This window comes from Phaethon lepturus, unplaced genomic scaffold (assembly GCF_000687285.1).
Source record: "Phaethon lepturus isolate BGI_N335 unplaced genomic scaffold, ASM68728v1 scaffold9, whole genome shotgun sequence".
Lineage (NCBI taxonomy): Eukaryota > Metazoa > Chordata > Aves > Phaethontiformes > Phaethontidae > Phaethon > Phaethon lepturus.
This window is the reverse complement of record NW_010562525.1, coordinates 83,396-97,233: the sequence shown is the minus strand read 5'-3', so window position 1 is coordinate 97,233 and position 13,838 is coordinate 83,396. Positions and strand designations below refer to the sequence as shown.

The 13,838-nt window shown below is 44.0% G+C and overlaps 1 protein-coding gene across 1 annotated transcript; it reads left to right on the top strand.

Annotated features, from left to right (window-relative positions):
* Window positions 1–1,262: 1,262 nt before the first annotated feature.
* Window positions 1,263–6,020, top strand: CCK (cholecystokinin). Its single transcript, XM_010294275.1, has 2 exons — window positions 1,263–1,522; window positions 5,631–6,020. The coding sequence occupies exons 1-2, from the start codon at window positions 1,267–1,269 to the stop codon at window positions 5,765–5,767; spliced, it is 393 nt and encodes a 130-aa protein (XP_010292577.1). The 5' UTR covers window positions 1,263–1,266; the 3' UTR covers window positions 5,768–6,020.
* Window positions 6,021–13,838: the final 7,818 nt, after the last annotated feature.

Genomic DNA, 13,838 nt, shown 5'->3' with positions numbered 1-13,838 from the left:
GGGTCCCCAGCGCGGGGCCGGGGTCTGCGGTGGGCGATGAGCGCCGCCGGGGGGGCTGCGACAGAAAGCGGGGCCGGGGACTCTGTCTATTAGTAGTTACAGGAACGTATATATGCGTAAAGAATAACAGGAGTCGGGTCGGTTAAAAGAAAAAGGTATCTCTGTGGAAAGGACGCAACGCACCTTCGGTTTCTAAGTACCGAAACTTACATGGATACATCGCTAATACCCATGCTGGAATGGCATTTTGACATTTTTCATTCATCTCTTAATAATACTAAAAAAACCCCCATATTTTATGCATTGCCAGTGTTTTCAATCTAGTGTATTTGGTGGGAAAAAAACTTAATTTTCTCCTCTTTCAAAGTTAAAAGGTTATGTTCAGTATACTTTTGAAAAAAGATTATTCAAAAATTCTCATATAGTTAATTCGTGTATATTCATTAATGGCAATTACTCCTATAGCATTAAGTACTAGGTAGCTTGTTTCTCCTAATAACTGAGAGTAATTTCTCTGTTGCCAGAAAAGTGCTATTTCAGCTTCTAGGATCAAACGATCTAGTAAAGCAGCATTGTTTTGTCTAGTACTTGCTTAAGGAAACAGTAAAAAATTTGCTACATCTGAATTCTCTGTTTTATATGAAGAAGATTATTGTTAAGTTGCACGTTATTTCTTACAGCTTTTAACTAAATAGGTTTTACCACCTCAGCCACCAGGTCAAATGCTTGGGGGAGTGTTTGATTTTGTTGTTTCTTTGCTTGGGACAAGTTTTTGTTTTTTCTTTGAGTATGATGAGATGAAATGTCTTGAACCCTAAAGTTCAAACCAACAAAGTGTTGACAGAATAAAGGCTTTTGTAGCAACAGCATGTTTTAGTGCACCAGCAAAATACTGAAATGTTTGAATCCTGAGATTTTTCACAGAGATGGATTCATCTCTGTGATTTAATTAAATACAGCTTCCAAACAAACAAAAGCAAGTAAGAAGTGAGTAGATCAGGGAGACATAGCACATTCTACAGTGAATTAATTTTATTCCTTCCAGTGTATCTTCCTCTTATCAAGGGATTATTTAACTAGTCACATACATGTTTTACAACTTCGGAGAGATCCCACAGTTACCTGCATTAAAAAAAAAAAACAACATCACCACAACCCTAGTTTGCTCAGAAACCAGCACCCCCAATAGAAGATGGGGGCAGGGACAACTTACAGTGCAGTAAATCTGTTCATTTCACCAGCCTGTCATTCCTTTTCTCTCTAGCAATGTACAGCAGTATATGTATCTGCGTGGTCCTTGCTGTGCTCTCAGTGAGCTCTTTCGGACAGCAAACTGTGGGCTCGCACAATGGGAATCCACTGGCTGCTGAGCTTGAGCAGAGCCTGACAGAGTATCACCGGCACGTCCGCGCCCCTTCGTCTGCTGGCCCCCTGAAATCTGTGTCGCGGCTGGATGGAAGCATTGACCAGAGAGCTAACATCGGCGCTTTGTTGGCCAAGTATCTCCAGCAAGCCAGAAAAGGTACTGGTTATAGCCTAGTTACTGTGCTACTTCTGTGTCAGTGGAATTTCCTGCAGGGATACCTAGATGATAAGATAACCCTATCATCATCTAGCATGAATTCCCGGAGAAGGTAGGATGTAGATTTTGCCTGGTTATTCCTGAAGTAGACAGCATTTTCTTATTTAGTGTAAAACTCCTCCAAAAAAAAGATTTGCACGTAGCAGCCACTGACTGAGAGCTGTGTACAGCTAACTGAAGAAAATGTAACCTACCTGTCAGGTCATAGTTCAGCTTTTATTTTTAACTTACTATTTTTGTAGCCTTATAATTATTTTGGTATTATTTTCACCATGTTGTATCTCAGATAAAATACAGTAATTGCATTTTCTTCGAACTTTTTCATTTAGTTAACCTCCTCCCTCCCTTTTTTTAAGTTAGAAGAGCAGGGAAACTTTTCTGAGGCTAAATACAGATGAAATGGCTAACCTCACCTCAGCCAGAAATACCCGTACCAGGGAAATCTTCTGAGTATTGGATTTTCCATCTGTTTCCCAGCGGAAGTTACACAAGTGTGAAAGCTTTTTAAAGATGAGAACTCACACTTACGAGCACACTAACCAAAAGCAGTGATAAGTAAAAGCACATTTGCTTCAAAACATGTTGATTCCTGTTAGGTTTTCAGTCTCAGGCAGCCTGGGAACTCCATCTTGCAGTTACTTAAAACTTGGATGGCACTGCGTTTGTAACAAGGGCATGAAGCACCAGTAGACTAGTGGAATTAAAGGGCTTCATTCTTATCAGGTTATTTATTAGTCACTTGAGGAAACGATTGTATTGTATACATGAGCGAGAAAGAGTAAAGCTGTCTCTCTTGACATCTTACCATGTATGTTTTACATAGACACAAACGCATGCTGTCTCTGCTACCATTAAAAACCAAGGATCAAAATCACTGACGACTGAAACTCCCCCCCCAATATTTTTTTCCTTTTGAACTGTCTCATCTCCATATTCCTTTGTATCTTGAGTAGAGTAACACCTTGGGCAGCCTAATTACTGTGGGCTTTTGACTACCAGCCTCAGCAAAAGCCACTACATAAATGTTTATTTGTGATAGCTTCACTCTGATTCATCTACTCATCAATATCATCAGGAAAGAGGACATCTGAGAAGCAAAGAGGGCTTGAGGGGAAGGCAGTAATTAGGGTTACATGGACATATAGATATTGAGGAATTAATTCACTCCCAGTCCCAGACTGTGCTTAGGATAAAATTCACTTTATGTAAGAGCTTTCTCCTCTCCTGTGTCTCCACACAACCTTATGGACATCATTCAGTCTTCCCCTCCTGAGAGCCTTGCTGCTGAGGCTGGGCAGAATCCTATTCTTATTTTTGATGGCAGTCTGCAATTAAGAGATGCCATATGTATTTTATGCATTACATATGCAGCCATACACGTTCATCTGTGTAAGACCAAATCAGAAACAACAGAAGAACCACTTTTAATACAGCCTGAGAGACTTCATCTCATGTCATCAATTTGCACAATATCCAGTAAGGAACTTCTTTTAACAGTTCACATAATCTAATGAAAAGAGAATTCAGGTATGAAATTCCACAATTCAGTGCTACAGTTAAAGCTGGTACCGAATAAGAATGTTATTGCAGGAGTCTACAAAGCAGAATCCTCATTACCTTTCCCCAGTGTAGTCATTATCACCCAGCTACATGGAAACCAAACGTCTCATTCTAGTTTATGTAGCCATTATATTCTCTTAAATATCTGGTTGATGTTTCCAAAGAGCTTAACCAGATGAAAAAAAACCACAACACTTTAAGATGTCTTTTTTGTAAGTATTAATATGAGGGAGAATTTCCTGCATACATGTTAATTGGCATACATAATTAACCCTATAACGTGACTGTTGGCAGATGATGTGATTTTTGTGACATGACTAGACTAGTTGGACTCTGGTTTGTAGGTGCTGTTGCTATTTACAGAAGAGAAGATTCACACGGACAAAGCAGTATTTACTTAATTTATAACAACATATACAGGGTTCTCATCAAAACATTGTATTCTCATTTAACATAAAGGTTGTCGGCAACATTTCAGAAATCTCTGCAGAACACTCACATCTACTGTATTAGTCACTTTTAACCCGTCCAAACCATAATAGTCACTAGAAAATTCTGTCTAGGGAGAAAGAGAGCCTGGGCATTTGCTAGTTTTAGCAGTCATCACTAATGGCATTTGCCCTTGTGATGAATAGGCTGATTTTGGCCAATATTTCCAGTTAAACCAGTGAGAGAGTTAAATACTCTCAAGAGGTTAGGGCTGGATGGCAGCCTCGTAGCCAGACTGCTACAGTTTTGAATCTGTTCGCTGTACGTTGATTCTGCAGTATCCACAGGACGTCTCCGGTGGTTTGAGGCAAGGCAATTTAGGTGCTGTTAAGAAATTCATTTTACTGTTTGTGACACCTAGCTTTCAATTAACTTCATCCGCAGGCTTTCAGCATGAATCTGGCACTGTGTAGAAGAGACACTGTAGCTGTTGAGTCAGTGACATGCACATTTACTATCCTCTAAGGAACCCTTGCCAGGCCAGACCATAATGGCACCAGGGGAGCCATTACAGCCCACAGGTTACTGCAGGCTCAGAAGTCTCTTGAATACCAATGTCTGAGTGATGGTTCTGCACTGTCTAGCCCTGGCTCATTATAGTGCCAAGAAGCCATTCACATCAACTTAATTACGTATTTTGAATTATGAATGTGAATTTCATGGGGTTTGAGCATTTAATGGTAGACAAAAATTCTTGTCTAGAGATAATTAATTTTTTTGCCATTTTGTTTTAGGTAAAAATCTGAAATATGGCTGGTTTCTTTTTTTGATACCTTTAACTCTTCTATCCTTCTGTAACCACTAATGAAACAATGCAGTTGTTTTTGTTTTTAATGGATCATATTTGTTATATAAACCATTACATGAGGAAAATTTTGAAATGTAAAAGCACAAAGTCACCAAGTGTTCCTTCAAAACACAAGAAACCGTAAGCAACACAATTGTGTGGATTTGGATTTGTGGGGTTTGATTTGGGCTTCTTTTCCTTTTTTGATCAGTTCAAGTACTGCACAAGCCTCAGTCTGCATCGAATACTAATATATTGAATCTGTTTCTTCCTCACTCAAGACTTAAGCTCAATCTAATTATTGGCATATGTCAACTTTGTTTTTTTTCAGGGAGCACAGTGAGAAGTAATTTAACTTTCCCTGCATTTTTAATTACATAATGTGATGATGTCAAAACAGAGACGTCCCATTTTTTAAAGCATAAACTCTCCTTGGAAATAATTTGCATTTCTTTGACACCCTAAGTAAGGATGACAGAAGGGCTAAGGCAAGATCAGAGATCAACATCTAACCCTGCCGTAAAAGGAATTATGAAAGCTTTGGATAAGCAATGAAAATATCACTGACAGAGTAATAAGCCCTGTATAATTCCAGCAATAGTCATCTCTAGCTATAAATTCCAGACACAACTTTCTCAATTTCAAGACTATTCCGACTTGTCTACAAAACCTGGGATTCATAACTCTACCCGGCTTGTTCCTGAGTTTGCACTGCAAGAGCTCCTATACTAATATATGGCTCTTAAGCAACACGGGGCTGTGGTGGAGTCCTGCCTCAGGCCTGAGCCTGCTCTTAGGCAGAGTTATCTTGCCCCTAGAGTAGCATCAAGCTCTCCCAGTAGCATCAAGCAAAGATGTGGCCCGATAGGAAGGGTGAGAAATGGTCTGGACTTTCTAGTGAAACAGGAAGGGAAAAGGCGAAATGCATCCATATTCCTTCCTGGCAGCCAGGAGCATTCTGCTTCTGCAGCAGGAGAGAGAAAATGATCTGTTTAGCTTATGATAAAAACCCAAGCCACTTTCAGGACATTACCCATAACATTTCTGTGATGTTTTCCCCAGTGACATGATGTTGTGTTAATTGGTCTGTATTAAGTCAAACAGTTTCAACTATCGCATACATCTGCTAATGAGTACAAAAAGATCAGAAAATGGATGAACCTGAAAAATGTGTCCACTTACTCTCTGCTCGCCCCAACACTTTTTCTTTAGGTCCCACTGGAAGGCTCTCAGTTATGGGAAGCAGGGTACAGAGCATTGATCCTACGCACAGGATAAATGACAGAGACTACATGGGCTGGATGGATTTTGGACGCCGCAGTGCTGAAGAATATGAGTACTCTTCCTAAAACTCAGCAAACTATAGTAACAGAAAAAAACAATCACACCCCCATGTCTGTACAGAAAGAGAAAAATTAATTTGTTGTCCTCTTCAAATCAGTGTTTTAAAATGTATCATGTATTTGATGTAAATTTGTCTGTAAGACTCTACAATGCAATATATACATATGCAGAATTTTCCAGAAAATGTTTTCGTTCTTTTGTGGTTTCTCATACATTGATATTATATTAAAATGATTTCACTTATCCTTTCTTGGCCTGTCACGGCATGTTGCTGGGTGTCTTTATAGAAAGAGATGCAGGAAAATATCTTCATTCTGCAATGTAAATCACAGAATATGTTCCATGTGTTGAGCAGTCAGACAAATGAGCCACTTTTCAGAGAAATCTTGTGTCAGTCCTAATAGCTGTGAGCTCTTAGGGAAATTTGTCCAAATATAAACACAACAGGACAACACTGCCAGAAAAGGGCGGCTATCTTCGTGGTGATCCTGTTGGTAAAGGACGGAGTTATACACCAAGCCCACGTGTTTGTAGTGAATAGTCAACAGTACTAAAACTGAAAGAAAAAGAGGAATGACACCAACGTGTTTCATCTTCCTGGCTTATTTGTTTTATGTTGTGAACTAAATGTGAAAGTCCTCCTGAACAGCTGTGACTCACGGAATAAATGGAGCACTCCCTGCCGCGTGGTGAGCCAAGCCTTCATTCGGGGAGGGGGCGAGGACAGTTCCCTGAACAGAGCAGAAGATGATCCCGAGGGGGAGAGGCTATCACAGCACTCTAGTCACAGTGTCCTAAAAGGGAACAGGTTGCTCCCGAGCATCGGAGAGGCAGCCCGAGTGAGCTATCGCCCACCGGCGCGGGGAGGAGGAGGGAGATTGTGCCCGGCCCTCACCCGGCGCAAAGCGAGGCAGAGCGCCCCACACTCGCAGCTGCTTGTGCAAAACCAGCGCCCTGGGGACTGTCCAGCGAGTCCCCTCGCAGTCCTTCCTTTTACCTGCGCTCTCCTCCTCCATCACAGGTAACCCCTCCTGGGTCTGCTTCAGCAGCTGCGTCTCTCACCTAAGGAATTCCCTAAACTGGAGAAGGAGGTGATTTTGCATTGCGTAATTCACAGAATTTCTCCCGAATGCGTGTGTTAGTAAGAAAAGGAAAGCGTTTGTCATGTGCTGAAAAGCAGAGGCTTGCCAATGGAGAGGTAGGTGAGCATCTCAGCAGCAATATTTACAGCAGTTAATAGGCAAAAAACAATGCATAGAAAATAATACACAGAAATTACTCGAATTAAAACAAAATTCCACCAAAACCAAGAAGATTGGTAAACAAAAAAAAATGGTTATGCTAAGGGCTGAACACACAAACATTTTGGAGAGGTGTTCCCAGCAGCAGCTGGGACAGCAGGCAGCACCACAGAAATCTGCAATGAAAAGGGAGACTTCAGCAAATGGTAATGGGGAATTTTCTTCTCTAGTAACACCAAATCTCTCTTTTTGTGGATCTCATCTTGAAAATGTGGGACTGCTTTTCTGCATAAACTTTTCTTCCTCTCAGGCTCCTTCCAGTCAACCAGTTTCCAAACCACCTACCCTGGCTTTTTCCGGTTTCTTTCCAAACATAATGAGTCCTTGAACACCCAAATTCTCTCCTTAGTTTTGACTATTGCCCACAGGAAAACAGTCCAAAGTGCCCATTTTTCCAAAACTTTCAAACAAGAGGTTATAACCAATTAATCTACTTTTTGTCAAATGGAGGAAAATGGAAATTAATCTAAAAATGCATAGATTAAAACATTTCCCACCGAAGTGCTGTTTCTTTAAAAGTAACTTGAGAGAAAATTAAGTTTTTACTTTGCTGTCTTTTAAATTAGTGACAGGAACGTTCAAAGAACATTTCAAAATATTTCTGGCTTATTTAATAGCTGAAATACTGTAATATTGCAGGAGACTGGGTGATGTTACAAATCTAGCCTTATTGCTGGGGAATGTTGTCATTAGAGAAAAAAACCCAAACCTCTTTTTTTTCCCCCATCTCACTTCCTCCAGGCAGGGGAATGGAGGAACAAAGACATTTCTTCCCATTCCTCTCATCTGAAGGTCTCTGAAGATGTCTGTGAAAGTGCGTGGCCCTCGGTGCAGCCGGTTGATGGTTTCAGGGGCTTTTACAAGTCGCTCCCCTGCTCCCCCAGGACAGAGGCATTTTTTCATTGCCTGCCACACATTAAATGCTTTCACTACCCGGCTGCTCACAAGGCTCCCAGGTAAGAGGAGCTCCATGGTCCTGTCCTTCCTGGTGCAAAACTCCTGCCCTGTGAGCGAGGCCATGGTCCCCGGGGTGGCCTGGGAGACCTCACTGCCCTTGCAGTTATCAAGGTTGGGACTTTCTGTATCCCAAACAGGTGAATAACTTCCAAGGCACCACTTGCAGGCATAGAATAATGCTTCCACTCCTGCCAAGCCACCACCACTACTACCTTTGACCAAGCATTTGTTCATTTCAAACCACAAAAATGCTCATTACAGAAAAAGTAGTTCCACCTATGAAGTCTGCTTTCTCCTTGTGATACAATTGCAAGCAAAGTTTTTGTTTTTGAAAGCGAATAATGGAAAGCACTATTTTTCTTTGCCAGCCCGCCACCAGTGCGACATTTGTAAGTAATCACATCTGCCACCTTTCCTGGGTGCTAGAGAGCTTCAAAAAAACTTGGTCTAATTTTTTTTACTGTCACTGCACATGCCGGTTTTAATATTTAAGCTGTACCAGTGCTGTAAAATAGACCAGGGGAATAAAAGGACTTGCAGTGACTCCAAATGAGGATTGAAAATACACGTAATTTAATCTTTTTTTTTTTTAACTCCAGACTGAAGGCCTTAGCCAGTCAGTACAGGTAAATGGTATCCCTCTTCTGACTAGGCATTGAAATAACTACCAAACGAAACCACGCTTTGCAGATGGCCGGATCCTGCCGCTGTTCGCTGTGTTTGCAGATGCTTTTTGAGTCCACCCGTCCCTCAGTCTTATCAGCAGAAAACAGCTTCTTACTAAACCTCACCTGGATTTCAGGCAGGTGTTGAATTGCCCAGCCCTGACAAATCCGCCTGGGGACGCACCCCAAGGCAACGCAACGCTGCACAACCGCAGCCCTGCGCAGGTGAGGCACCCGCATGGAGTGGGAGCACCAGCCAGAGCCGGGAGCCATTCAGGATTGCAAATTGGGACACACAGGCCTAAATTCTGCCAGAGCCCCTCTTTACCACCTAAAACCCAGCTCAGGACTAACGTGTTTTTCTTCAGGTGCCACTAGGACACAAACCTGTAGCTGCAGGGGACATCTCCACTCCCAACGCTCACAGGAGTACTGGTTTGGGGGCAATTTGCTGTAATCATTGAGATGAGAGGAACTGTTGCACAGTTAGGGGCACAGCGCTGATCCTGGAGGCAAGGAGCTGGCTATAAGCAGCTTATCAAAATCCTCCTCCTCCTCCCATCCATCACCTGCTCCTCTGGGAGCAGAATAAATTCCTCAGATGGGAGAGGGTTGTAAAGGCACTGACCTGGAGGTGCTAATCGGAGCTGAACAGGGGTGCCAGCAAATTCGGGAAAGCTGAGCAACCCTGGTAGCTGCAATGCTCATCCCAGGGCATTAGTGAAGCCGCCCTCCAGGCTGCTCTGTTCTAACCCAAGGGAAACAGCAGCCTCGGGGACGGAGCCCCTGCAGCGGGGTACGGGCCCCTCGGGTCCAGCAAAGGCTTTGGGCTGAGGAGTGCGCGGCAGATTTCAGCACACAGCAGCACATTGGCACAACCTCCCCGGCCTCGTCTGGGAGGCGAGTTCCCCGGCACTGCCAACTCTCTGATATTTAATTTGGCTTTACTCAAATGGATCTTTATGGAAGCGCGTGCGTAGGGGCTAAATTAACACTAACAAAATAGCAAATCAATACCTTTATGCATTTAAAGACAGTTTGTTTTCTCCATGCGCTTGATTCAATTAGTTCTGTTGCAGCTTTATTAATTTCAAAACAGGTGTTGGGCAAATCTCTGTGGACAGAGCAAACCCCGCATAAATGAGCGGGGAAGAGCCTGTGGTCTGCCCTCGCAGGGCCCGTGCGTACGGCAGCCGTGAAAAGAGGGTGGAAGCGGCAAGTGCCCCTCCTGAGAGCGAGGGGGAATCCAAGCAGCCCCCGGAGAGCGAGGCAGCTCTCCCTGGGGGCTGGGGCAGCGCATGGAAGAACAGCGTAGGAGGAAGCTCAGCTACCTCCATGCACCTGATCCTGAACAGTCTCATCTGCCCTGGTATTCCATACGCTTTAAATAAAAAGCGCTAAAACCAGAAAAGCAGCATGTGGATCACAGAGCCTGGTGCTCAGCTACTTGGAGACACGAGCTGATACTGGTTTCGCCAGGTGAATTGGCCTCCCCTCCCGCCTGCCTGCTGCACTGCAGTCTCCTCTCACGGGAACATGGCGTTACGGGAATGCGCGTGGATCCTGCTCTGCGCTCTCCCCGGCTTTGCTGCATCACCGGCCCCTCTGTCCTCGCTGCAAGGTGGGGCAGCAGCTGGGCTGGGGACACGCTGCAGCCAGATGTTCCCAGCTGCAGCCCAGCTCTGAGCGCTTCAGCGAGCTCAAGCGCAAGCCGGGTGGTCCCTCTCAGCCTGAGCAGAGGAATTCGCAAGTCAGACAAAAATGCGAACGTTACAATGTCCTAGCAGAGTAGTGAAAGGCTTTTCTGTGTGTTTGATTTTTGTATCCCCTGAGTTCATTACAATTCTCTTGAAGAAGGAAAAAAAATCTGCCTGTGGGCTTGTTAAAGCTTTAATCATTCCTAAGTGCCTGTGTCAACCAAGCAATTGGATTCAGCACAGCTTGAAGCCCATTTCATCAGGACAAAAATCTCTATAATCTTTTAAATACAAACATTATTAGCTTCTTGAATATATGCTATTCTCACATGAAAGCCCACTGCCTACATTACAGCTAAGGACATTGCTAAACACCAGTAAGTTTCAGGCCTTTTATTATTTTTCTTGCTATTCTGTGGTCTCAATTGGCTTGTTAACTGAATTAAAGCAGGTCTGAACGGCACCCAGCAAGATGCCGTAGCACAGCCGAACAACGCTAATTCTTCAACATGAATACGAGCTACAGGCAGCAGATCTGTCTGTACCAAAGACAGGCAGGAGGACACATCTCGCTGATATTGCTAGACTTCTCAATTAGATGGGGATAGCTGCCAACAAATGTGCTCAGGAAGTTGGGAGCAACTGTTAAACCTCCGTACAGTGCAGCGTTATGTTGTGGGGCCATCCAGTGCTTTGGAGACATGCAAAAGGAAGAGGGGAAGGGTCTGAAAAGGCTGAAATACCAGTTTTGGCTCTCCAGAGAACATTCTATGTGTCCACAGTCCAGTCTTAGATGCACGGTTCTCAGCACCTCACCCTCCTCTCACCTGCAATGCAGCTTTCAGAGGTGGATGACCACACTCCGTGCGGTGGTATGATGAAGACGCATCCAGTAAAGTTTCTGAGATACTTGAATATCACAAGGATGGAGGACCATTTCAGAGTAGAGGACCAATTCACCAGCCATTTGGCCTTCTGAGGTTTAGTTTATGCAGTAGTTCTATTCTGCTTTGAAATCATCCTACTGCATCAAATACATTGGCTGAGTTTCCAGATGGCTCATGCAGTCTTAGTTACCCCATGGCCTAATTTATTGTTCTGAAGGAGAAACTAAGATACTTTCCAAATACCAGCATTGTTTCCAGAAGCAGAAACTGTGTTTCCTCCAAAATCCACTGAAATCACTAGGATGAAGCATCTCACAGAGAACAGTCTAGCACCCTGGCAGACCTCCTTTCCTTCCACCACCTCCAGTTGCTCCTTTGGTACCTTGAGGAGTTTGGCCTGACTCACCTTTGATTTCCCTTGACCTCTGTGGGCTGCGCTGATGCCTTCTTTGGTTTCCCTGTGTCCTTCTTTGTCAATGTGGGTATTTTATCAGTTTTCCTTTCCCAGGAACACTGCCTTGAAGCCCAGTTCTTCTGTAGGGCCTTCAGTGGATACTAAACCTCTGGATTTTCATGGTGGTTTAAACCCAAGTTTCCCTAGAGTTCCAGGCCTTTGGGAAAGCTGCGTTTATAATTCACCTTCAGAGATGTGGTAGCCTGAGAGCTGGTATATCCACATGCACTTGCTTATTAAACACCATCGCTCTTCACTTAGCTGGCACAGAAGATGCATATTTCCAACGAAAGTGAACAAACCCAGCATTACATGCATCCTTCTGGATACTTTTTAAAAAGTCAGGAAATAATACAGCATGAACAACAAATACCACATATTTATTCTTTCCAAAGCCAGAGATTTAGGTCACTGCAGGAGCATTCATGCACACCAGCAAGGATAAGTTAGGGGGAGGGAAAGCTATTAATTTTTGAAGGAGAGAAGATGTAAAGAGAAGATACCAAAAAAAAGATGTTTCCTGTGTAATACAAAACTCACCCAGGACCCTGAGTGTCACCACAGTGCCACCGCACCCAGCACTGCTCAGCAAGAACGGACAGCAGCCCCGAGGGCTGCGCAAACGACAGCCAGCACCCTTATGTGACACGGAGCAGGCAGGGAGGCAAACCCAGGCCAGGGTTTCGTGCAGGTAGGGGCTGCTGCTGCTGCTGCGGGGAGAGAACAGAGCAAGAAGAGAGCAGAGCGCTGCAGAACCGCAACGCTGGCAGCGCCACGGGGGGATTCTTCAGTCTCCTGGGTGAGAGCCACACACCAGCACAAAAACATGGGCTAGAAGCTCATGGGGCATCGAAGCCAGGCAGGGGGCTGATGGCGTTACTTGAGCACGTACCTTCTTTTCTCAGTGAAGAACAGCAGCTCTGCTGCACCGCAGCGGCTCCCGGGGCAGAACACCTCCCACCCTGTGCAGGCAAGCGGTTTCCGAGAGCTCTCTGTGAGCCATGGAAAGTGCTGGGGAGCACTGGGGTACCCTGCTCCCAGAAGCAGAGAGAAGCCAGCAGCTACTGCAGGTACAGCAAAACATGCCAGCACAGCAGAAATCCCACCACACACAGAGCTTATAAAATCAAGGACAGCCGGCTACCTGGGGCAAGGCAACAGTTTACATAGAACCAGCAAACATTTGTTTTGCTGCTTGTGAGAGCTTACAATTAATTTATGTAAGCCCTAAAAGATCATTTGAATGTGTTTATACAACCAACAGTTCCCTCTAGAAGTTGGTGCAGCAGATGTGAACCTTGCAGGGAACTGTATTATGCTCAGCTTAATTTTCATCACTCATATAACTGCCTTACAAACCTTCCTGGGTGCAATCAAATAATTTTACCTTCCCATTTTCTGCTGCATATTAATTTCTTTTGCCTTTCCTGGCTCATACACCACTGTCACTTGTCCCGCAATTGCACTGTCAGTGAGCTCAGGGAGTTGAAGCTTCTGATGAAGGTGACAGCAGAAGGGATTCAGGAACCAGACTTGCAGGGCTGCATCCTCACTCTCAAAGGCCCAGGAAGGTACCGCATGAGGCCACAAGCACCTGAATTTGACCAACGCAATATCCAGATAAAAAACATAGGCCTGTAAAAAAAAGGGCTTATCTAGTCTGAATTACTTCTTAAAATCTTATTTTTTAGCTATGATAGGAGAAAATATCTTCCTCAAAATGCTCATGTCTTAATATTACAGTCTTGCAATAAGATATCTGCAGGTTGACCCTATGATTGCAAAACTCTCCAGTTTAAGTGGAGTCCTTCTAGGCTCCTGTCTCTGACTGAGAATATTTGCTTTTTAAAGAGGGCAAGACAGATGGACCAAACAATATCCCGATACAGCACTCATGGAGGAAACTGCATTCTGTTAGCCAAGTAGAATGTTTCTCTTTTTACACCTGAAGCATCAACTTTAATTTCACTTACTACAAGTACTAGTGAGGGCTTCCCTCCTTGCTCCCTCTTCTGCACACATCTGTGATGGTTTCCAGATTTCTTTCCCTTTTCACATGTAGGCACCCTTCTGTGAGTTAACCGAACCCAAAATCCTACTCATTGGAAAGACACA